Consider the following 26,812-nt stretch of genomic DNA (forward strand, 5'->3'; position numbering starts at 1 on the left):
AGGCGCTGAAGAAGTCTTCTATCCGGGCGAGGTCATCTTCGAAGCCGGGTCTTGAATCTTCATCCCGCCGACACGGAACATCCTTCTTTCCCGACGGACTACCGAAGAATGAAGGCTCCTTTAAGGGACGTCATCCAAGATGGCGTCCCTTCAATTCCGATTGGCTGATAGGATTCTATCAGCCAATCGGCGGAATTAAGGTAGGAAAAATCTGATTGGCTGATTGAATCAGCCAATCAGATTCAAGTTCAATCCGATTGGCTGATCCAGTCAGCCAATCAGATTGAGCTCACATTCTATTGGCTGATCGGAACAGCCCGGATGGAAGATTTCTTCAGCGCTGCTTGGAGGATCACTTCATCGGATGGAAGATTTCTTCAGCGCCGCTTGGAGGATAACTTCTGCCGGTCCGGGTCTCCTCTTCAGTTCCATCGGTGGCTCGGCTGAGTGAAGACGACTAAAGGTAGGATGATCTTCAGGGGATTAGTGTTAGGTTATTTTAAGGGGGGTTTGGGTTAGATTAGGGGTATGTGGGTGGTGGGTTTTAATGTTGGGGGGGGGGTTGTATTTTTCTTTTACAGGCAAAAGAGCTGAATTCTTTGGGGCATGCCCCCACAAAAGGCTCTTTTAAGGGCTGGTAAGGTAAAAGAGCTTTGAACTTTTTTAATGTAGAATAGGGTAGGGCATTTTTTTATTTTGGGGGGGTTTGTTATTTTATTAGGGGGCTTAGATTAGGTGTAAGTACCTTAAAATTGTTGTAATATTTTTTTAAATATAAATAAATGACGGTGTAGGGGGGCAGGATAGGGGTTAATAAATTTAATATAGGTTGCGGGGGTCCGGGAGCAGCGGTTTAGGGGTTAATATGTATAGAGTAGCTTGCGGTGGGCTCCGGGAACGGCGGTTTAGGGGTTAACATATTTATTATAGTGTCGGTGGGCTCCGGGAGCAGCGGTTTAGGGGGTAATAACTTTATTTAGTTGCGGCGGTGTAGGGGGGACAGATTAGTGGTGTTTAGACTCGGGGTACATGTTAGGGTGTTAGGTGCAGACAGCTCCCATAGGAATGAAAGGGATGTCTGTCAGCAGCGAACTTTTACTTTCGCCATGGTCAGACTCCCTTTGATTCCTATGGGATCCGCCGCCTCCAGGGTGGCGGTTTGAAAACCAGGTATGCTGGGCCGTAAAAGTGCCGGGCGTACCTGCTAGTTTTTTGATAACTAGCAAAAGTAGTCAGATTGTGCCGAACTTGTGTGCGGAACATCTGGAGTGACGTAAGAATCGATCTGTGTCGGACTGAGTCCGGCGGATCGAAGTTTACGTCACAAAATTCTACTTTTGCCGGTCTGTAGCCTTTGATAACTAAGGCGAATCAGCCTCGCCACAAATACGCTGCGGAATTCCAGCGTATTTGAGATTGACGGCTTGATAACTACCCCCCTTTATCTGTTCATGCAGTTTGCACAACAAAAATCAATAGGGCGTCCAAGCTGACACCTTGAATATAAAAGGAGTGATTGTCACGGAGATGTATAAAAGGACAACATAACAGTTGTCTTATATCAGTTGTGATTATGCTGACCATAAGATATGCAAGCTATAAAAATAATGTTTTGATTATTTTTTTTTAATAAATATCATGCTAGCATTATTATTGCTTAAAAAAACAATGGATCAATAGATACGTAAAGTGTATCACAACTAGGAATGGGCGAATGTTTCTAAAAATTCAAAATTTAAAATGAATTTTGATACATTCGTTCGAATCGAATTTCGATTGTTTATATAACATGCTAACATTCTATTTTCGAACTTTCGTTTTTTAATTTTTCAATAAAATTCAAAAATATTTGTTCGAATAATAGAATATTTAGCTATGGATTCATTCAATTTCAAAATGTAATATTTGAATTTGAATGTGACATTCGAATTTGAATGTAACATTTGAATTCAAAATAGTATTTCTAGTCTGCAACTGTGTTTAATAAATGTAATATTCGAATTTGAGTGCTACATTCAAATTTGAATGTCAAATTCGATTTCAAAATAGTATTTCTAGTCTAATACTGTTTTATAAATGTAATATTCGAATAAGAATGTGACATTCGAATTTGAATGTGACATTCAAATTCAAAATAGTATTTCTAGTCTAATACTGTGTTTTATAATTGAAATATTTGAATTTGAATGTGACATTTGAATTCGAATGTCACATTCAAATTCAAATGTCACATTCGAATGTCACATTCAAATTCGAAAGTGACATTCAAAAATTGTAAATAACATTTGATAATAGAATTTTTAAGAATACAGGCGGCCCTCGGTTTACAACGGTTCAATTTGCACCGTTTCAGAATAGCAACCTTTTTTTCAGTCATGTGACTGTTATTGAAAAGCATTGAGAAGCAGTGCATTAATTAAAATAGCCAGTAGGTGGAGCTGTCTGCTTGTGTTGCAGCAAAGATATGCAAGCCAAGCACACAAGCAGGCTGAAATTAATCAGTGTAGCTAGCTAGACCTGAGCTATCGAGCAGCTTTCAAAGGAACAAGATCTTCCTGTCTATAAATCCATCCAGATTGGAATGCAGAGAAAGAACTGTTTGCAAAAAAATGCAAGTAAATTCTGTGTTGTGTGATTTTTTAATTAGGTTTATAATGCTGTTTTAGCAAATGTTTTTGTTCATTTAACTTAGTTTAATGATATATTCTGTGTCTAATGCTGTTTAGCATTTAAAGTCTTCATTTCAAAGCTTTAAAAGTAATGTATTAGGTGTTACTTATGACAATTTTGAGAGGGGCCTGGAACCTAACTCCCTCACTTCCCTTTGACTTACATTATAAACTGGGTTTCAATTTACAACGGTTTCGATTTACAATCATTCCTTCTGGAACCTAACCCCGGAGTAAACTGAGGGCTACCTGTATTCATTCTTATCAAAATTCTATTATGTAAATCGATTTTTTACAATAACATTCGTTCTAACATTCGAATTTGAATATAAACACATTCTCCCATCCCTAATCACAACGCTAACAGTACCTGTGAGCACCAAATTCTAATAAGCAAACACCTTTAAATATACTTATTTGCAATGTCGCCACTATCATAATGTTCTGTAATCCCTTTGATTTTCTGCCACAAGGCACTTTTCTGGCTTTTCTGTTCTGTTTTACATGAGCACATGCAGGTTCTTGTATATGGAATTTACCATTGATTCACAACTATTTGTGTCAAATATTACCCAATAAGGTATGGCTATTTTTAATTTTTTTGCATTTCCATAAGGCACAAGCTAATGCAGGAAGCAAACCAGTGTCTCTATAAATGGGGTCCTATTATTTATTTTATTTATAAAATATTTTGCCAGGAAGGATACATTGAGATTTCTCTCGTTTTCAAGTATGTCCTGGTCCTATGGTTTGAAAGAAGTGAGCAGTAGGAGAAAGACAGTTGTCTTTGTGAAGATTAGCATAACACTAGCTAGTGAAAATGTGTCTGTGCTTGTGTGCTGTTTTTTAAAGGATATCTTACCAGTTTTCCCTGCACCACTTTCCCCTGTTATCAATATGCACTGGTCTCTATCTCGGTCACGCAGGGACTGGTAAGCTTCATCTGCTACAGCATAGCTTGAAAGCAATTAGAAAACAGGTTAGATGCCAGGACTTCTGCAAAAAAGAATATTGTATTTCAGAAAAAATAATTCTGTCTATTTCATCTTTTTAATGAATACAAAGTATAGCACCTCTCAATAAAGCTCTGAAAAGCTTTATTGTTTTAGATAACATAAACATTATTTTAAAAGCTCAGGGTGATTGAGCACTTTTTTTGTTTCTTGCAAAACGTTGAAAAAAGCTCACTGTAAATATTAGTAGCCTCTATTGCAGGCTGAGGTTTGTGATGTTTGTGAAGAAGAGGATGTGTAGATGTGCTATACAGTGATCTATTGTGTGGCCTAATGTTTAACCAAACCTTCCTTTGAAACTGCATTTGTGACGAGAAGGCTTTAATAAACAATGGCACTTCTAATGGATTGGAATGATTTTGAAAATGAAAAAAAAAATCATTCAAAAATGCATATTATGTTAGCGCAGGGCACTTCCTACACATTAGAATAGGGGCCTTGATTTGCTGTCTTTGTTGCTGTATCTATTTCAATAGATGCTTCATTGTTTATGTGCTGAATGACCGGCCTTCCTGCTCAAGACTTCAGCATTCAAGCAGCCTTCAGGTATACCCTGGATACTTACCTTATGAGTAGGTAGTTGACCCTAGTGTATGGATTAGAATAATGACTCTTTATTCTAAAAAGCAGACATTTTGATAAAAAAATTAAACTATAAAATGGATCTGCACATTTTCATGGCCCTTGGAGAACTACAGAGTAAACATGAGCAAAGAATATATGTTTTTTTTTTATTTACCATAGATCGCAACCTAAGACTTTTTTAAAATGTAGCAGGAAATTACATTGGACATTAAAAGCTTGCAGTATACAGAATAATTATAATTGAATCAATAAAGCTATTCTATTGATATTTTAATAGTTTTACTCTTCTATGTGATTTTATTTTAATTGGATGATTAAGAAGGAATCCTATTTACATTGTTCTGGCAAGCACATTAGCAATCTCTGGACCAGCCATGACTTCCCGTATATTTGTAGTGGAAGGAGAGACTAGACTTACCAGACAGCACAAAGTAATTCTCCTGTAAGGCTATGGATTAGATGCTGCTATTTATGAGCAATTTGTTTCTGGACAATGGCAAAGTAATGGGGGCACTAATGGACTTGGCCTGTGTCCGAGACAGTGGAAGTTAACTGGTACATCTATTATACTAATTTCCCCTGAGAGTAGGTGTCTTCTGACATCAGCACACCAGCAATCAACACACCATTCATTTTATTTCTTAGAATGTGATGTCAGGTAAATGAGTGCTTACATTTGTTTTCCATATCTTAAAAGAAATTAAGCAAATATATATACATATATATATATATATATATATATATATATATATATAAAAATAGACACACAGTATATATCTATATATCATCTTATTCACGGTTATTTAGGCAGCTTGTCATAGGAAAAATCATGCTTAGCATAACTTGAACCTCTTTTTTTTTTTTTTACAATAAAAATATACATTGTTATTTCACCAATTTGGTTAGAGTAAACTAATGAGTGTACATTAATTTTTCCAGTTGCCTCTATAATGGATCCTTTTTACGTTAGTAACTTGAGTGTAACTATAAATAGCATAAACTGCTAATCCCAAGACAGTAGTTTTTAAAGCTGATTATATTTTATACACAATTTGTATCATCTGCACCCATCTGAAAAAGAATCTGTATCTGTTGGTAGTAAGTAGAAGTTTATTCCTGTGCCAAACTATTACATGCATTGTTATTTACAATACTTTATTATCATTTTTAAACAGATCAATTTTATTTTTCATTAAATCTGTAAAAAAAAAAAAAAGGGTTTATTCCAATCCGTTAAATAGAGGAACTAAGTAAATATGGGTATATATATATTTTTTTTTACAATAAAAAACGTTGACCTGCCACTGCCTGCACTGATATCATGTGAGAGTGACATGATGCTTCACTAGTGTCTCTGACTACAGGGGTTAGTGTTTCTGTTTTACCCATTGGTGTTTATGTGTGTGTGTGTGTGTATATGTGTATATGTATGTGACTGTGTGTGTATTTATGTATGTATGTGTATGTGTGTGTATGTTTGTGGAACCAGCAAATTACAGACGTTGTTACTACAGCATGGCAGGGCGGGGGGTAAACAGTGTCAGTCTATACAGTACCACTATATACAGTACAGGGGGCTGGACCATGTCACAGACTACTGTGGTCACTTTATAAAGTACTGGGGCAGGTAGGGTCAGGCCAGCCATCTCACAGGCAGATTACAGACTGTGTCACTGACTTACTATATACAGTACTGGTGGGTTAAACAGTGTCACTATATACAGTAATAGGGGGTCAGACCATCTCACAGACTGAGGGCACAGGGTACCTCCTTTTGCAGACGTAATCTGATTCACATTTTTATTCTGTGTTAAATGTAAAAACAAAAAAAAGATATGTATCAAATTCACTTGTTTTGGGGGGTGGGGGCCCTTCTTAGATTCTTGCACCTGAGCCCTGTGGTTTCTAGTTACGCAGTTTTTTTGGACATAGTTCATGTGTTAAGAAACCTAATCACTTTATGCAATTGCAGAATGCAATTTTAAACAACTTTCTAATTTACTTCTATTATCTAATTTACTTTGTTCTCTTGGTATCCTTTATTGAAAATCGTACCTAGGAAGGCACAGGGACAGCAATACACTACTAGGAGCTAGCTACTGCTTGGGATAAATGCCTCTTTTATTGGCTCACACAATGTTTTCTGCTTGCTCCAAGTAATGCATTTTTGCTTATTCAGCAAAGGAGACCAAGATAATGAAACTAATTTAATAATAGCAGTAAATTTGTAAGTTATTTAAATTATATGCAACATCTGAATTATTAAATAAAAAAAAGTTTTTTATGACCTTTAAAGGGACATGAAACCCAAAAAATGTTCATATATGATTCAGACAGAGCAGACCATTTAAAACAACTTTCTAACTTACTTCTATTATCTAATTTGCTTCATTATCTTGGTATTCTTTGTTGAAATGCACACCTACTGGGAGCTAGTTGTTAATTGGTGGCTGTACATATATGTCCTCTTCAATAAAGGATACTAAGAGAATGTGGCAAAATTGATAACAACAATAAATTGGAAAGTTATTTAAAAATGAAATGTATGCTCTTTCCAGATCATGACACACAAATTTGGGGTTTATATCCCTTTAAAAATATAGCTCAAATCACACTTGTAGCTAATGAAACATGTACACAACTACTATGCAATACTCAACTATGACTGTATCCAGACATTTAAAAAAAAGGTAAATTATCAAATTAAATAAAATGATAATCAAGTTATTTGCATACTTCAGAATTATGGAGTGAATTTCTTTTTTTAAACACATTAGGCGGTTTTGTTTTTTTTCTTATATATATTTTGCTTTGTGAGTGCAGAAACCCCCACACAAAAAATCATTGAAAGGGCTATTTCTTATAGATTTTAGAAGGTTGGTTAAATAATCTAAATGTAAAAATTTGGATTATCCTCTAGGAACTGCACTGAGGATATTTATTTTGTGTGTTCCCAGAAGAGTTATTTTAAATTGTAACTATTATATCAATGTATAAGTCTTCACAACTGATAGAATTGCAGTGCATAACTGTGGGGTAAGTGCTGCTTATTAAACAAAAACATAACTAAATGATGCAATCGCTATAGCAACCAGACCTCCAGAGGGTCCAATCAGGATCTGGATATGGCTATAGTTATGTGTAACCGTAAATAAAGAAAAGCTTTGTTATAAAACAGTGTTGTCTACATTTATACTGCATATATATATAGTTATGATTATTGATTGTATATTTGAGAAAAGCAAAGGGACAAAGTTATTTACAATGCTTGATTTATTTTGCAGCCCCTCTTGTGAAAATTAGAGTATTTACATGATGATTACACATATTACCTATATGAGGTGGTGGTACTTAGTACTGGTAAGTACCCCCACAAAAAAAGACATATATATATTTATATACGTATATATATATATATATATATCAGAAAAGTATCCACACTCGCTTGGTTTCATTAAAAAAGTGTTTTATTTGGTACCAAATAAAACGCTTTTTTTTAATGAAACCCAATGGATCCTTTGCTGTTCTACATATGATGACATCTTGACACCCTCGTAGTTGTCCCTATACGGTGACAGTGGGCATTCTCTGGATGTTCTTATAGATATATATATATATATATATATATAAAACTGGTGTCCCATCCTGCCCCTTCTTCAGAACCCTGAAACGTCACAATCAAAGTTGTGTGAACAAGACCAGTGAGTGCCGCTGTATGGTGGGTACAGTTCTATATTGTTTTTCAAGCTAGGCACCCTGTCAAGTCGTCTATTAAACAGAGAGTGCCGATTCATGATGTGGAATATATATATAAAATATATATATATATATATATATATATATATATATATATATATGTGTGTGTGTGTGCGTTCGAGCACATGGATGTGTTGCCCTCACATGAAAAGATATCTGGAACTTACATATGTGGCTTCAGCTCGTACAAGTTGCAGTTTCTATATTCTTCAACTTTCTCAGGGGTGAAGATGGAAAGTTGCTTGTAGGGATTCACTGATATTACCACATTTCCTATATATGTCTAACATAAAAACAAAATACTCTAATGAATACTAGTAGCTTAAGCACAGGGCACAATACGTTATATATCAAAAATACAAATATATATAATTATTTTATACAACATTTTGCTCTTTTATCATACTTATTATTTCTTTCATGTAATTGGCAAGAGTCCATGAGCTAGTGACATATGGGATATACAATCCTACCAGGAGGGGCAACGTTTCCCAAACCTCAAAATGCCTATAAATACACCTCTCACCACACACACAATTCAGTTTTACAAACTTTGCCTCCTATGGAGGTGGTGAAGTAAGTTTGTGCTAAGATTTCTACGTTGATATGCGCTTCTCAACATTTTGAAGCCCGATTCCTCTCAGGGTACAGTGAATGTCAGAGGGATGTGAAGGGAGTATCACCTATTGAATGCAATGGTTTTCCTAACGGGGGTCTATTTCATAGGTTCTCTGTTATCGGTCGTAGAGATTCATCTCCTACCTCCCTTTTCAGATTGACGATATACTCTCATATTCCATTACCTCTACTGATAACCGTTTCAGTACTGGTTTGGCTATCTGCTATATGTGGATGGGTGTCTTTCGGTAAGTATGTTTTTATTACTTAAGACACCTCAGCTATGGTTTGGCACTTTATGCATTAATATAAAGTTCTAAATATATGTATTGTACTTATATTTGCCATGAGTCAGGTTCATGTTCATGTAATTTCCGGATGTTGTTGGCGCCAAAAAAATTTCAATTTATTTCATTATTTTAATACCCCATTGCTATTTGCCTCTTGCCTTTTTTTATGTCAGAGGACTATGCTATTGCATTTTTTTTTCCCATTCCTGAAACTGTCATATAAGGAAATTGACAATTTTGCTTTATATGTTGTTTTTTATTTTACATTTTGCAAGATGTCTCAATCTGATCCTGCCTCAGAAGTATCTGTTGGAACTTTACTGCCTGATGTCGGTTCTACTAAAGCTAAGTGCATTTTATTTCTGAATGTCATTTGTATTGGTTATCATGATAAACTTTTATATGCAGATATTGTGTCCATCAGTAAATAGTACATTGCCTGTTGTTGTTCCTTGAACTTTTAATGTACGTGTTATACCTATGAAATTTAAAGATTCTGTTCAGAAGGCTTTGTCTGCTATTCTGCCTTCTAATTATTATAAGGTCTTTTAAAACTTCTCATAAGGTTGATGAAATTTCAAATGACTGACAACATAATGAATTATCCTCCTCTGATGAGGATCTATCTGATTCAGAAGATCCTTCCTCAGATATTGACACTGACAAACCAACTTATTTATTTTAAATGAAGTATTTTCATTCTTTGTTAATTGTTTTGGATATCGTGGAAACTAGTCCTCTTGATATTAGAACTAGTAAATTCTGTTTTTAAACCTCCTGTGGTTACTCCAGAGGTTTTTTTCCTATTCCTGATGCTATTTCTGTTATGATTTATAAGGAATGGAATAAGCCGGGTACTTCTTTTTTTCCTTCTTCAAGGTTTTAAAAATTGTATCCTTTACCAGCAATTACTATAGAGTTTGGCAAAAGATCCTCAAGTTGATGGGGCTATTTCTACTCTTGCTGAACGTACCTCTATTCCTATGGAAGATAGTACTTAAGTTCCTTTAGATAGGAAACTTGAATCTTTTCTAAGGAAAGCTTATTTATATTCAGGTCATCTCAGGCCTGCAATTTCTTTGGCTGATGTTGCAGCTGCATCAACATTTTTTGTTGGAAAATTAGCGCAACAAGAATTGGATTCTGATTTATCTAGCATTGTTCGCTTACTGCAACATACTAATCAGTTCTGATGCCATTTTTTTTATATCATCAAGTTTGATAGATCTATGTCTTTAGCTATTTTTAGCTAGAAGAGTTTTGTGGATTTTATCTTGGAATGCTGATATGACTTTTTAGGTCTAGATTGCTATCTCTTTCTTTCCAAGGTAATAAGAGACCTAAAGGGTAAATATAAAGCTTCTAATCGTTTTCGTTCTTTTTGTCAATTAAGGAACAAAAACCTTTTCCTTCCCTATGGAATCTGTTTCCAATTGGAAACCTTCATTAAATGGAATAAATCCAAGCCATTTAAGAAACCAAAAGCCAGCCCCTAAGTCCGCATGAAGGTGCGACTCTCATTCCAGCTCAGCTGGTAGAAGGCATATTAAGGTTTTTTTCAAGGATGTTTGGATAAATTCTGTCCAAAATCTATGATTTCAGTATTGTCTCTCAAGGGTATCGAATATGATTCTGAGTAAGTTCTCCTGTGAGAAGATTTTTTTCTCTCACGCATCCCAGCAAATCCAGTTAAAGCTCAGGCTTTCCTGAGGTATGTTTCAGTCCTGGAGTTTCAGGGGTAGTCATGCCAGTTCCTTTTCAGGAACAGGGTCTGGAGTTTCATTCAAATTTATTCATTTATCCCAAAGAAGGAAATTTCATTCAGACCAATTTTGGATCTGAAAATTTTGAATCGTTATGTAAGAGTACCATCTTTCAAATGGTAACTTTCAGGACTATTCTGCCTTTTGTTCAGCAAGAACATTTTATGTCCTCAATGGACTTGCAGGATGTATACCTTCATATTCCGATTCATTCAGATCATTTTCAGTTCCTGAGATTCTCTTTTCTAGACAAGCATTACCAATTCATTGCTCCTCCATTTGGACTAGCAACCGTTCAAAGAATTGTTTTAAAGGTTCTAGGTGCCCTGCTTTATGGAAACCAGAGAGCAGGGTATTGCGGTGTTTCCTTATTTGGATGATATCTTGGTACTAGCTGAGTCTTTACGTTCTGCAGAATCTCACACGAATCAACTAGTGTTGTTTCTTCGGAAACATGGTTGGAGGATCAATTTATCAACAGTTTCTTGATTGCTCACACAAGGGTAACCTTTTTTAGGTTTCCAGATGGATTCAGTGTCCATGACTCTGTCTCTAACAGATAAGAGACGTTTGAAATTGGTTGCAGCCTGTTGGCACCTTCAGTCTCAGTCATTCCCTTCAGTGGTTATGTGCATGGACATTTTAGGTCTCATGACTGCAGCATCGGACGCGATTCCCTTTGCTCGTTTTCACATGAGACCTCTCCAGCTTTGTTTGCTGAATCCATGGTGCAGGGATTACACAAAGATATCACAATTAATATCCTTAACTCCCAATGTTTGACTCTCTTTGATGTGTGCTACAATCACTGTCACAATCACTGTAAAAAACACTCTAACATAAACCCTGAGTCTAAACACCCCTAATCTTACACTTATTAACCCCTAATCTTCCGCCCCCGACATCGCCGACACCTACATTATACTTATTAACCCCTAATCTGCCGCTCCGGACATCGCAGACACCTACATTATACTTATTAACCCCTAATCTGCCGCCCCCAAGGTCGCCACCACTCTAATAAACATATTAACCCCTAAACCGCCCCACTCCCGCCTCGCAAACACAAGTTAAATATTATTAACCCCTAATCTGCTGTCCCCAACATCGCCGCCACCTACCTACATTTATTAACCCCTAATCTGCTGGACCCAACGTCGCCCCCACTATACTATATTTATTAACCCTTAAACCTAAGTCTAACCCTAACACCCCCTAACTTAAATATAATTAAAAAAAATCTAAATAAAACCAACTATTAAGAACTAAATAATTCCTTTTTAAAACTAAATACTTACCTGTAAAATAAACCCTAAGCTAGCTACAATATAACTAATAGTTACATTGTAGCTAGCTTAGGGTTTATTTTTATTTTACAGGCAAGTTTGTATTTATTTTAACTAAGTAGAATAGTTACTAAATAGTTATTAACTATTAAATAGCTACCTAGCTAAAATAAATACAAATTTACCTGTAAAATAAAACCTAACCTAAGTTACACTAACACCTACACTACAATTAAATAAATTACCTAAATTAAAAACAATTAAATAAATTAAATACAATTACCTAAATTACTAAAAAACAACAACACTAAATTACACAAAATAAAAAACAAATTACAAGATATTTAAACTAATTACACCTAATCTAATAGCCCTATCAAAATAAAAAAAGCCCCCCCAAAATAAAAAAAAACCTAGCCTAAACTAAACTACCAATAGCCCTTAAAAGGGCCTTTTGCGGGGCATTGCCCCAAATAAAGCAGCTCTTTTAACTGTAAAAAAAAAATACAAACAACCCCCCAACAGTAAAACCCACCACCCACACAACCAACCCTCCAAATAAAACCCTAACTAAAAAAACCTAAGCTCCCTACTGCCTTGAAAAGGGCATTTGTATGGGCATTGCCCTTAAAAGGGCATTTAGCTCTATTGCTTCCCAAACCCTAACCTAAAAATAAAACCCACCCAATAAACCCTTAAAAAACCTAACACTAACCCCTGAAGATCCACTTACAGTTTTGAAGACCGGACATCCATACTCAACAAATCCGGGAGAAGTCCTCAAGGAAGCGGCAAGAAGTCCTCAACGAAGCCGGGAGAAGTTTTCATCCAAGCCGGGAGAAGTGCTCCTCCAGACGGGCAGAAGTCTTTATCCAGACGGGATCTTCTATCTTCATCCATCTGGCGTGGAGCGGTCCATCTTCAAGACATCCAACGCGGAGCATCCTCTTCTTTCCGACGACTAACGACGAATTAAGGTTCCTTTAAATGACGTCATCCAAGATGGCGTCCCTTAGATTCCGATTGGCTGATAGAATTCTATCAGCCAATCGGAATTAAGGTAGGAAAAATCCTATTGGCTGATTGGATCCGCCAATAGGATTGAGCTTGCATTCCATTGGCTGATTGGAACAATAGAATGTGAGTTCAATCCTATTGGCTGATTGGATCAGCCAATAGGATTAAAGTTCAATCCTATTGGCTGATTGCATCAGCCAATAGGATTTTTTCAACCTTAATTCCGATTGGCTGATAGAATTCTATCAGCCAATCGGAATCTAAGGGACGCCATCTTGGATGACATCATTTAAAGGAACCTTCATTCGTCGTTAGTCGTCGGAAAGAAAAGGATGCTCCGTGTTGGATATCTTGAAGATGGACAGGTAAATTTGTATTTATTTTAGCTAGGTAGTTATTAAATAGTTTCACTAATGAAACGACCCGTTTGAGGTTGAGAAACGCGTCATAAGTATTAAAATCCATTTTATTTGAAGTTGTCTGTGTTGTGGTTTATCATTACCAACTGAACAATACACAAAAGATTACACCTTTGCAGCACCTGAAGTCCAGTCAACAGGAGGCATACACAAAGTTGCAACTAGGACAAGTGCCTTTGGAGCTTGGCTTCCACAGTGTACTAGCCACTGATAAGTGCTAGCCTGCTTTCTTGCACTGGTCACAGCACAGTGTCACACCATTTGGTAAGCATAATACTTACTTTTATCTGTACCTGCATATCCAGACGGTATCACGCTATTGTGGCGCCCTCTTTCTACTCTTTGTAGTTATTAAATAGTTAATAACTATTTAGTAACTATTCTACTTAGTTAAAATAAATACAAACTTGCCTGTAATATAAAAAATAAACCCTAAGCTAGATACAATTTAACTATTAGTTATATTGTAGCTAGCTTATGGTTTATTTTACAGGTAAGTATTTAGTTTTAAAAATGAATTATTTAGTTATTAATAGTAGGTTTTATTTAAATTTTTTAAAATTATATTTAAGTTAGGGGGTGTTAGGGTTAGACTTAGATTTAGGGGTTAATAATATAGTATAGTGGTGGGACGTTGGGGGCAGCAGATTAGGGGATAATAAATGTAGGTAGGTGGCGGCGATGTTAGGGACAGCAGATTATGGGTTAATAATATTTAACTAATGTTTGCGAAGCAGGAGTGCAGCGGTTTAGAGGTTAATATGTTTATTCTAGTGGCGGCGATGTCGGGAGCAGCAGATTAGGGGTCAATAATTTTATTTTAGTGTTTGTGATGTGGGAGGGCCTCGGTTTAGGGGTTAATAGGTAGTTTATGGGTGTTAGTGTACTTTTTAGCACTTTAGTTTTGAGTTTTATGCTACAGCGTTGTAGTGTAAAACTCATAACTACTGACTTTAGAATGCGTTTGGAATCTTGCGGTTTAGGCTGTACCGCTCACTTTTTGGCCTAAAAAAAAACTTGTAATATCGCGCTATGGAAGTCCAATTGAAAATAGACTATACACAAATTGCGTAAGTTGATTTGCGGTAAGGCCAAAAAATGTGCGGGACAGCTGTACCTACAAGACTAGAAATATCAGCGGTAGAAAAAAAGCAGCGTTATGAGCCTTAACGCTGCTTTTTTACTCAGAACGCAAGACTCATAATCTAGCCGATAGTTAGATAAAAGGTCTAAAAAAAAAGCATATGCACATAAAGGAATTTTTACCTATACTAAGAAGGAGGCTACTGTGTCTGCATCACAATTATGAATTAAAGCACAAAGCATGCACCAGGACATTTAACAAATATAAGATTCCTATAAACAAGCGACTGCACAGGGCTTAGCTTAAGACAATATATAGGGGTAGATTTATTATGCTGCGGATGCAGCTTTTTCTGCGCGAGCCTTCACAAACATTAAGAAGTAGCGGCCATAAGACCGCTACTCTTTAACTCATCTGCGATCGGGATGATTGACACCCCCTACTAACGGCCGATTGGCCGAGAATGTGCATGGGGCGGGATCTCTTAAAATGCTTGTGCAATGTTAAATGCCGACAGCGTCAGGCGGACATGATCCGCTACAGCAGACACTTGATAAATCTACCCCATAGTATTAAAAGAAAATAATCAAAATATATATCTTACTTTTACCTTTATATTTCATAAAATATGGTGACTGATATATATTTCTATATATATAAAGCAAAGTCCTGTGTAGGAATGCACACCATATATTTAGTAGCAGCTGCCAGGGTGCAATGTCAAAACAGTATGTACTATGCAAAAAAGGCAGCACTCACTGGTCATTTGTAAATAAAATGTAGCTTTTAATAATACAAAAAGTTAAAAACTTGGGAAAAAAATGATGTTTCGATGCCTAACTGGCATCTTTTTCAAATGTCCCAAAAGGTAAATCCAAAGTGGTCACACCAGCTATGTAGTGTTCCCCATGAGAGCATAACACTTCTGGCTGAATGTGTTATATTTATACAAGTCATAGCTGACATCGAGGCTGTGTTCAGCTGTGGATAATCACTGGCAAATATGATCAGCTGATTCCGTTCCCACCCACAAAGGTCTATCAGCCTTTGTTTGGGGAAGTTTCGCTCACAGCCGAGACAAGTGGGCTTGTATGATGATGCCTGAAAACATCGTAAGATCATTGGACACTACTCCGGTGCCGATTACTCCCACATATGCAAATTAGCCATGCAGTTGCTCAACTAACAGCGCAATGAAGTATAAAGCTTGTGGGTGGGAACGGAATCAGCTGATCAGATTTGCCAGTGATTATCCACAGCTGAACACAACCTCAATGTTAGCTATGAATTGTATAAATATAACACATTCAGCCAGTAGTTTTATGCTCTCATGGGGAACACCACATAGCTGGTGTGACCACTTTGGATTTACCTTTTGGGACATTTGAAAAAGATGCCAGTTAGGCATCGAAACGACATGTTTTTCCCAAGTTTTTAACTTTTTGTATTATTAAAAGCTAAAATTTATTTACAAATGACCAGTGAGAGCTGCCTTTTTTGCATAGTGTATATATATATATATATATATATATATATATATATATATATATTAACTAATGTCTAATATATAATATATTAGACATTAGTTAATATATATATATATATATCAGTCACCATATTTTATGAAATATAAAGCTAAAAGTAAGAAAATGAGTGGGAGAATAAGAAAACTAAATATTTAAAAAACAAATAAAAGAAACACAATTTGATACATTGAGATACAGAGGGACAGATGTGAAACAGTGCTCTTAGCATTGTTTAGGGTTTCTCTAGTACGTAGTTCCCTAGACATTATTGTTTTGTATCATATGCCATTCAGGGAATTTTTTGCTACTAAAAGAAGTGTTATGTGTATCCCATAAAATAAAGTGTGTTAAACTGTTAAAAGTACAAAGCCTAAACTTACATAGATTTCATCTTCCTTGAATCGTTCTTTAAGATTTTGGAGAAGGAAATCTTCTGAAAGGGAATCCAGGAGAACCATGTCCCCAACTCCAACCATTCCATCCAAGAAGGATTTGTTGTCCATCTTTGCAGGTCTGATGTCAGCTGAATGGGAACAAAACCCAGAATTAATTAATTCTAAGATTCATTAATTAATGAAAACCTTAAAATAATATAAAGTAAAACCTTACAAAACTCTAAAAAGCTGCAGTCTCCGGAAAGTGTAAGAGAAAGAACACCAAATCAGTTGAGTTTGAATATGTAGTGCTTGATAATTTTCTTCTCATTAACAGGACATTAAATGGCTGCCTCCCTCTAGTCATGCGTGCTGCCATGTTGAAATCTATCTTTCACTACATTTCAGTGCTAATCTGCTTGAACATGTGCAGCAACTCTCCTTCAGATACCTGAAGTGTGACCTGGGTTCCAAAATGGCAGCACCCATAATTAGAGGGAGCTGCATGAACTGTATTTAGTATTTACTTTATATTTAAGAACAAAAATATTTTTTTTTCCCTATGGAATATGCATTCAAGTACAATTTGACAGTTGTGTTAAAGGGACAGTCTAGTCCAGGGGTCAGCAACCTTCGGCTCCCAGATGTTTTGGAACTACATTTCCCACGATGCTGAGACACTCTTTAGGCTATCTGAGCATCATGGGAAATGTAGTTACAAAACATCTGGGAGCCGAAGGTTGCTGACCCCTGGTCTAGTCAAAATTACACTTTCATGATTCAGACTTTATAATTTACTCCTATAATCAATTTTTTTCTTCGTTCTCTTGGTATTTTTATTTGAATATAAGCTTAGGAGCGGGGCTATTTTTGGTTCAGCACTTGGGTAGCGCTTGCTGATTGGTGGCTACATTTAGACACCAATCAGAAAGTGCTACCCAGGTGCTAAACCAAAAATGGGCAGGCTGCTATACTTACATTCTTGCTTTTTTAAATAAAGATACCAAGAAAACAAAGCAAAATTGATAATAGGAGTAAATTAGAAAGTTGCTTAAAATTGCATGCTGTATCTGAATCATGAAAGTTTAATTTTAACTAGACTATTCCTTTAAGATAAGTGGGTTTTCTCTTGGCCTTTAAAGATGCAAATAACAAGGGAATTGTGATTAATTAGAGCACAATTTTAGACCTTGAAATAAGGATGCCTAGGAAAGTCTTGCAACCCCATGTATATGGATTTCATATCTGTTTAGTATTTCCATTAATAACTGAAACTTTATATTTTACATATACAAAGAAGAGGACAACTAAAACCTAAAGAGGAAGAAGATTTGCTGCTAGTGGGAGAGAATCTATTGGCTTTTCTATGAGGTGCTAGGGTTGTTAAGCCCATAATTGTAGCTAAAGTGTTAACAGACATAAATACTGTCACTTTTCTACTTATCCCTATATGCTATAACAAGACAGGTAGGTGGTGAAATCGGCTAAAATAGGGGGGGGGGGGTTAAACAAGAATAGCAGAAATACTTAATAGGAAATGATGACCCCCTCATTTACCACCCTCGATCTGCAGTTGCGTAGCAAACTTTAATAGTGCCAAACATGTGGTCTAGAACTGCCCGCCCCTGAGGGTCTTAGGTAGAAGAAGTGAGACTGAGCAGAACATTAGAATTGGCCTATGGCAGAATGAACCTAAATACACAAATGACTCATGTTAATTATATTTTAGCAGTATAAAAAATGCCACAAAAAAAAAACCAATCAAGCAAATACTAGTTATCTGTATTATTATTATTTATTAGATAGTATAGTAAAATGTGTGGGAAAATAAAGGAATTAATGCATTGAAAATAACATTTCTTATCTTCAATTTATGGGTAGCAATGCGATTTTACAACTTAGTAAATAGCAACAATGTAGGTTTATTGCTGCCACTATCAGACGACTTGCGTGCAAATCCTTTATGTGCTGACATATAGTACATGAGAACTCTGCTCTCTTATACATTACAGAATATGTACAGAATAGTGCATGAAAGTATGTCATTTGGCACTTCTCATTACTATTTTCAGTGAAAACATGATTTGGCTCAAAATCAATCAAGCAAAAAAACAATCAAGCAAATAACAAAACAAAAAACTTTATTCAGTTCTGATGGGAAAGAAAAAAATACTAATCTATAAGTTTTCTAAGCAGTTAGAAATTATAGTCGTTAAATTACTGCATCAAACAGATAGAGGATAAGGTATTGCAAACTGGAAATAAATGTTGACGGGACCAAATAATCAAATAGTAACGTTGAAAAACATTTGACACAAAAAAATGGTAGGATATTATACAACAAATAAATTATCTTTCCCACCAACACATTCCCTCATCTATAAATTCTCCAAACACCCAACAATGGCCTCGCTTCCATTGAGTCGTAATTCAGTTTGCGTGCACTCGCAAACCGTTAAATATGCTGTCGAAAGCAATAGCGTTTAACGACTGTTTCCAATGGCGCGTTATACCTTAATATCGGCTTCCGGACTTCGGCTGCCGAAAAGATTTTCGCGTCCCATAGAAAGTAATATAAGCCGTTAATCGATAAATTATACCAGGTTTCCATTGAAAGCGCTAACCGTTAATACACTGTCGGAGGCTGTCGATACATTGAGACATATTACCCCCAGCTCAACTAGGTGTAAAGGAGGAAAAAAGAGCTTTTTGAGGCCTGTTTCTCATTGAAATTGAAAATCACAAAAAAATTACATATAGAAATATAATTTTATCTAATAAGAATCTTCTCCTACATGTATATATGTATGATAATTGTATATATATATTTGACCTATATAAATCATATAATTTTAATAATTACTTTTAACTGTTATGATAAAGGCTGATATATTTAAATTGAAAAATAGAATAATTACATTCAGTGTCTTTGAATTTCCGATATGTAACTACATATATGTTGAAATTATAGTTCATATCAAAAATAAAAGTCATGAGTAAGTATATACTTTCAAACTGTTCATTAAATTAAGGATTAGATGAGATGAAGATAAGCCCTCCCCCCCATGTTATTCATTGCAATCACCAGTTTCACATATGTTAACAAGCAACACTCTCCCTCCTGTGACTGGGGACCAGCCCTCTCTACCTCCTCTGTCCCTGCAGGCTGTGACAGGCTACCACCAGCCCCACCCCCAGTTGCCACAGTCTGCCCCACTCTCCCTTTTCTTTTTGTGCCTAGCTGAGGCTGACTCCTCCTCACTCCTCCCACCTCCATTCCTCTTCCACCCTCTCTCCTTCCCTCCTCTGCCAGGGTTTGAGGAAGGACAAATCCTCCACCCAAACCTCGGCCCCTATTCCTGCCCATACTACTCCCTACTTCCCCCCTCCCCCTCCCTCTATCCACCCTCACCACTGCCCTCCCCCTAGCCACCCCCTTCCCAACTCCACTAGGCCTATCCATCCCTTTCTCCTTCCTCCCTAACTCTAACCTAACACTAAAGTCCCTAGCTTACCTAACTACACTAAGTCACCTAACTAAACCCTATATTAAATAGCCCCAAAACTAACTACCTAACCTATCTAGACCCTAACTATCTCTATTCTATATCCCTCAAAATAAAAATAAAATGTGGGGGTGAAAATAAACAAAGGGATGTAAATGAAAAAGGAAAAACTAAGGAGGATTAGAACAAAATTATAGACAAATAATAAGGGATGCAAATGAAGAAAGGGGTGAGCTATATAGTCAAATGAAACAAAAAATATGGGATGTAAAAAATAAATAGGATGGGAAAAATGTATATATAAAAAAAAAGTTATATAGTGAGGAAGGGAAAGGTAGTCAAAGGGGGGATGGGAAGTGGAATAAGGGGATTAATGAAAGGAGTAATAAAGGAAGATGGGGATATGGGGGTTAATGAAAAAAAATATGTGAATGTGTTTGTATCAAATAAAAGTGTGTATGTGTGTGTGTGTGTATTTGTGTGTATAAACTAATGTGTGTTAATTAACTAATGTATGGATGTGTGTGTGTGTTCCTAATATTATATGAGGCCTACAATAAGAATATATGAAAATCAAATATCAAACTCTCCACTAACTCTCAAACAACTCTCAAAAACCCAAAACTCCTACCAACGCAACTAGCTCCCGTGTCTTTCTCTCTAGAGGCGATCACAGGTAAAGAGCGCAGGCGCAAACCGGTATTCTTATAGACAGAGGTCGGGTTACCATGGCAATGCACTTGTTATGGCGCGCTTTTCGACAAATCCGACATCGGTTGGCAACGCAAACTTACGTACGGCCGAAAAGAGCGACTGCGCGCAACACGCTAATCTTTTCAATGGAAACCTGGTACTAAAATGGAGCCGTAAATTACCTTTAGCTGTCGTCCGCTTCGGTAGCTTACGGCTCCATTTTTAACGACTCAATGGAAGCGAGGCCAAAGACTGTGCAACATATTAATAGTGCAATACAGGGCTTATTTGCAACAAAATGGAAGGATAGTCTTGGGATAAGAGAAAAACATTATTTTGGCCATTTTCCATTTTCTTATACAGGTACAATATTAAACTTTTAAAATTTTTATGTCATTTTAAATTGTTTTAATGCATTTTGGGTGATTACTATTTAGATATAATTCAGATTTGCCACAGTTTTTTTTTTTGTTTGTTTCGTTGGTTGCTTTTCCCAATATGTAAAATCATTTTTGCCTTTTTGCTACTTAAAGGGACACAAAAGCAAAGAGCATGCAATTTTAAGCAACTTTCTAATTTACCCCTATTATAATTTTTTATTCGTTCTCTTGCTATCATTATTTGAAAAAGCAGGAATGATTCACATAGAGCATGCAATTTTAAGCAACTTTCAAATTAACCCCTATTATAATTTTTTATTCGTTCTCTTGCTATCATTATTTGAAAAAGCAGGAATGATTCACATAGAGCATGCAATTTTAAGCAACTTTCTAATTTACCCCATTATAATTTTTTATTCGTTCTCTTGCTATCTTTATTTGAAAAGCAGGAATGTAAGCATAGGAGTCGACCCATTTTTGGTTCAGCACCTGGGTAGTTCTTGCTGATTGGTGCTAAATGTTGCTTTTCAAATAAAGATAGTAAGAGAACAAATAAAAAAACATAATTTATGTAAGAACTTACCTGATAAATTCATTTCTTTCATATTAGCAAGAGTCCATGAGCTAGTGACGTATGGGATATACATTCCTACCAGGAGGGGCAAAGTTTCCCAAACCTTAAAATGCCTATAAATACACCCCTCACCACACCCACAATTCAGTTTAACGAATAGCCAAGAAGTGGGGTGATAAAAAAGTGCGAAAGCATATAAAATAAGGAATTGGAATAATTGTGCTTTATACAAAAAAATCATAACCACCACAAAAAGGGTGGGCCTCATGGACTCTTGCTAATATGAAAGAAATGAATTTATCAGGTAAGTTCTTACATAAATTATGTTTTCTTTCATGTAATTAGCAAGAGTCCATGAGCTAGTGACGTATGGGATAATGATTACCCAAGATGTGGATCTTTCCACACAAGAGTCACTAGAGAGGGAGGGATAAAATAAAGACAGCCAATTCCTGCTGAAAATAATCCATACCTAAAATAAAGTTTAATAAAAAACATAAGCAGAAGATTCAGACTGAAACCGCTGCCTGAAGTACTTTTCTACCAAAAATTGCTTCAGAAGAAGAAAATACATCAAAAAGGTAGAATTGAAAAAGTATGCAAAGAGGACCAAGTTGCTGCTTTGCAAATCTGATCAACCGAAGCTTCATTGCTAAACGCCCAGGAAGTAGAAACTGACCTGGTAGAATGAGCTGTAATCCTCTGAGGCGGAGTTTTACCCGACTCAACATAGGCAAGATGAATTAAAGATTTCAACCAAGATGCCAAAGAAATGGCAGAAGCTTTCTGGCCTTTTCTAGAACCGGAAAAGATAACAAATAGACTAGAAGTCTTTCGGAAAGACTTAGTAGCTTCAACATAATATTTCAAAGCTCTAACAACATGCAAAGAATGCAATGCTTTCTCCTTAGAATTCTGAAGATTAGGACATAATGAAGGAACCACAATTTCTCTACTAATGTTGTTGGAAATCACAACTTTAGGTAAAAATTCAAAAGAAGTTCGCAACACCGCCTTATCCTGATGAAAAATCAGAAAAGGAGACTCACAAGAAAAGAGCAGATAATTCAGAAACTCTTCTGGCAGAAGAGATGGCCAAAAGGAACAAAACTTCCCAAGAAAGTAATTTAATGACCAATGAATGCATAGGTTCAAAGGGAGGAGCTTGAAGAGCTCCCAGAACCAAAATCAAACTCCAAGGAGGAGAAATTGACTTAATGACAGGTTTTATACGAACCAAAGCTTGTACAAAACAATGAATATCAGGAAGAATAGCAATCTTTCTGTGAAAAAGAACAGAAAGAGCAGAGATTTGTCCTTTCAAGGAACTTGCAGACAAACCCTTATCTAAACCATCCTGAAGAAACTGAAAAAAATTCTCGGCATTCTAAAAGAATGCCAAGAAAAATGATGAGAAAGACACCAAAAAATATAAGTCTTCCAGACTCTATAATATATCTCTCTAGATACAGATTTACGAGCCTGTAACATAGTATTAATCACAGAGTCAGAGAAATCTCTTTGACCAAGAATCAAGCGTTCAATCTCCATACCTATAAATTTAAGGATTTCAGATCCTGATGGAAAAAAGGACCTTGCGACAGAAAGTCTGGTCTAACGGAAGAGTCCATGGTTGGCAAGAGGCCATCCGGACAAGATCCGCATACCAAACCTGTGAGGCCATGCCGGAGCTACCAGCAGAACAAACGAGCATTCCTTCAGTATCTTGGAGATTACTCTTGGAAGAAGAACTAGAGGCGGAAAAATATAGGCAGGATGATACTTCCAAGGAAGTGAAAATGCATCCACTGCCTCCGCCTGAGGATCCCGGGATCTGGACAGATATCTGGGAAGTTTCTTGTTTAGATGAGACGCCATCAGATCTATTTCTGGAAGTTCCCACATTTGAACAATCTGAAGAAATACCTCTGGGTGAAGAGACCATTCGCCCGGATGGAACATTTGGCGGCTGAGATAATCCGCTTCCCAATTGTCTACACCTGGGATATAAACCGCAGAGATTAGACAGGAGCTGGATTCCGCCCAAACCAAAAAAATTCGAGATACTTCTTTCATAGCCAGAGGACTGTGAGTCCCTCCTTGATGATTGATGTATGCCACAGTTGCGACATTGTCTGTCTGAAAACAAATGAACGATTCTCTCTACAGAAGAGGCCAAAACTGAAGAGCTCTGAAAATTGCACGGAGTTCCAAAATATTGATCGGTAATCTCACCTCCTGAGATTCCCAAACTCCTTGTGCCGTCAGAGATCCCCACACAGCTCCCCAACCTGTGAGACTTGTATCTGTTGAAATTACAGTCCAGGTCGGAAGCACAAAAAGAAGCCTCCTAAATTAAACAATGGTGATCTGTCCACCACGTTAGAGAGTGTCGAACAATCGTTTTTTAAAGATATAAATTGAGATATCTTTGTGTAATCCTTGCACCATTGATTCAGCATACAGAGCTGAAGAGGTCGCATGTGAAAACGAGCAAAGGGGATCGCGTCCGATGCAGCAGTCATAAGACCTAGAATTTCCATGCATAAGGTTACTGAAGGGAATGATTGTGACTGAAGGTTTCGACAAGCTGAAATCAATTTTAGACGTCTTTTGTCTGTTAAAGACAGAGTCATGGACACTGAATCTATCTGGAAACCCAGAAAGGTTACCCTTGACTGAGGAATCAATGAACTTTTTGGTAAATTGATCCTACAACCATGATCTTGAAGAAACAACACAAATCGATTTGCATGAGATTCTTCGAATGAGAAGACTGAGCAAATACCAAGATAATCGTCCAAATAAGGAAATACCAAAACCCCGTTCTCTGAATACAGAAAGAAGGGCACCGAGACTCTTTGAAAAAAATTCTTGGAACTGAGGCTAGGCCAAACGGTAGAGCCACAAAACTGGTAATGCTTGTCTAAAAAGAGAATCTCAGACACTAAAAATGAACTGGATGAATCGGAATATGCAGATACACATCCTGTAAATCTATTGTAGACATATAATGCCCTTACTAAACAAAAGGCAGAATAGTCCTACAGTAACCATCTTGAATGTTGGTATCCTTACATAACGATTCAATATTGATAGATCCGGAACTGGTCTGAAGGAATTGACCTTCTTTGGTACAATGAAGAGATAAAATAAAACTCCAGCCAACTCTAGATCTGAAACATATTTCAGAAATGCTGAGCCTTGCTGTGTTAACTGGGACACGGGAAAGAAAAAAATCTCTTAGCAGGAGGCCTTAACTTGAAGCCAATTCTGTACCTTTCAGAAACAATGTTCTGAAACCAGAGATTGAGAACGGAATTGATCCAAATTCCTTTGAAGAAAACGTAATCTGCCCCATACCAGCTGAACTGGAAAAAAGGGCCGCACCTTCATGGGTACTTAGGAGCTGACTATAGGTTTCTATAAGGCTTGGATATATTCCAAACTGGAAAAAGTTTCCAAACTGATACCACTCTTGAGGATGAAGGATCAGGCTTTTGTTCCTTATTATGAAAAAAAGAACGAAAAAATGAATATTACCCTGGACAGAAAGGGAAAACAAAGTTGACTTAGAAGACATATCAGCATTCCAAGTTTAATCCATAAAGCTTTTCTAGCTAAAATAGCTAGAGACATATACCTGACATCAACACTAATGATATCAAAAGATGGTATCACCAATAAAATTATTAGCATGTTATAGAATAATAATAATGCTATAAAATTATGATCTGTTACTTGTTGTGCTAAAACTTCTAACCAAAAAGTTGAAGCTGCAGCAACATCCGGTAAAAATATAGCAGGTCTAAGAAGATTACCTGAACATAAGTAAACTTTTCTTAGAAAGGATTCAATTTTCTTATCTAAAGGATCCTTATATTTAGTACTATCTGCCGTAGAAATAGTAGTACATTTTAGCAGGAATAGAGACAGCCCCAAACCTTAGGGATTTTGTCCCAAAAAACTCTAATCTGTCAGATGGCACAGGATATAATTGCTTAAACGTTTAGAAGGAGTAAAAGAATTACCCAAATTATTCCATTCCCTGGAAATTACTTCAGAAAAAACATCAGGGAGATTAAACACTTCTGGAATAACTACAGGAGATTTAAAAACCCTATTTAAACGTTTGGATTCAGTATCAAGAGGACCAGAATCCTCTATATCTAAAGCAATTAATACTTCTTTAAAATAAAGAACGAATAAATTCCATCTTGAACAAATACAAAGATTTATCAGCATCAACCTCTGAGACAGAATCTCTGAACCAGAAGAACCATTATCAGTATCAGAATGATGATGTTCATTTAAAAATTCATCTGAAAAAAAGAGAAGTTTTAAAGGACTTTTATGTAAACTAGAAGGAGAAATAACAGACATAGCCTTCTAAATGGATTTAAAAAATAAAATCTCTTATGTTTATCAGGAACACTCTGAAATTTAGATGTTGACGGAACAGCAACAGGTAATATAACAGTACTAAAGGAAATTTTATCTGCATTAATAAGTTTGTCATGACATGCAATACAAACAACAGCTGGAGAAACAGATACCAAAAATTTATAGCAGATACACTTAGCTTGGTAGCTCCAGCCCCGGCAGTGATTTTCCTAAAGTATCTTCTGACTCAGTTGCAACGTGGAACATCTTGCAATATGTAATAGAAAAAACAACATATAAAGCAAAATTGAACAAAATCCTTAAATGACAGTTTCAGGAATGGGAAAAAAATGCCAGTGAACAAGCTTCTAGCAACCAGAAGCAATAAATAATGAGACTTAAATAATGTGGAGACAAAAGCGACGCCCATATTTTTTTAGCGCCAAACAAGACGCCCACATTATTTGGCGCCTAAATGCTTTTGGCGCCAAAAATGACGCCACATCCGGAACGCCGACATTTTTGGCGCAAAATAACGTCAAAAAAATGACGCAACTTCCGGCGACACGTATGACGCCGGAAACGGAAAATAATTTTTGCGCCAAAAAAATCCGCGCCAAGAATGACGCAATAAAATGAAGCATTTTCAGCCCCCGCAAGCCTAACAGCCCACAGGGAAAAAAGAGTCAAATTTTTGAAAGGTAAGAAAAAATGATTAATTCAAATGCATTATCCCAAATATGAAACTGATTGTCTGAAAAATAAGGAAAGTTGAACATTCTGAGTCAAGGCAAATAAATGTTTGAATACATATATTTAGAACTTTATAAACAAAGTGCCCAACCATAGCTTAGAGTGTCACAGAAAATAAGATTT

At 36.4% G+C, this 26,812-nt stretch overlaps 1 protein-coding gene across 1 annotated transcript in view; it reads right to left on the reverse strand.

The window, feature by feature from the left end:
* The window catches only part of MYO1A (myosin IA), a 182,537-nt gene that overhangs the window by 140,206 nt on the left and 15,519 nt on the right, over positions 1–26,812 (reverse strand). Inside the window, exons 2-4 of the mRNA XM_053708171.1 lie at positions 16,407–16,549; positions 8,191–8,306; positions 3,532–3,626 (exon numbers count right to left, since the gene is read on the reverse strand). Coding sequence (XP_053564146.1) covers positions 3,532–3,626; positions 8,191–8,306; positions 16,407–16,529 — 334 coding nt within the window. The 5' untranslated portion in view covers positions 16,530–16,549. The remainder of the gene's footprint in view (positions 1–3,531; positions 3,627–8,190; positions 8,307–16,406; positions 16,550–26,812) is intronic.

The sequence above is a fragment of the Bombina bombina genome, chromosome 3 (genome assembly GCF_027579735.1).
Source record: "Bombina bombina isolate aBomBom1 chromosome 3, aBomBom1.pri, whole genome shotgun sequence".
Lineage (NCBI taxonomy): Eukaryota > Metazoa > Chordata > Amphibia > Anura > Bombinatoridae > Bombina > Bombina bombina.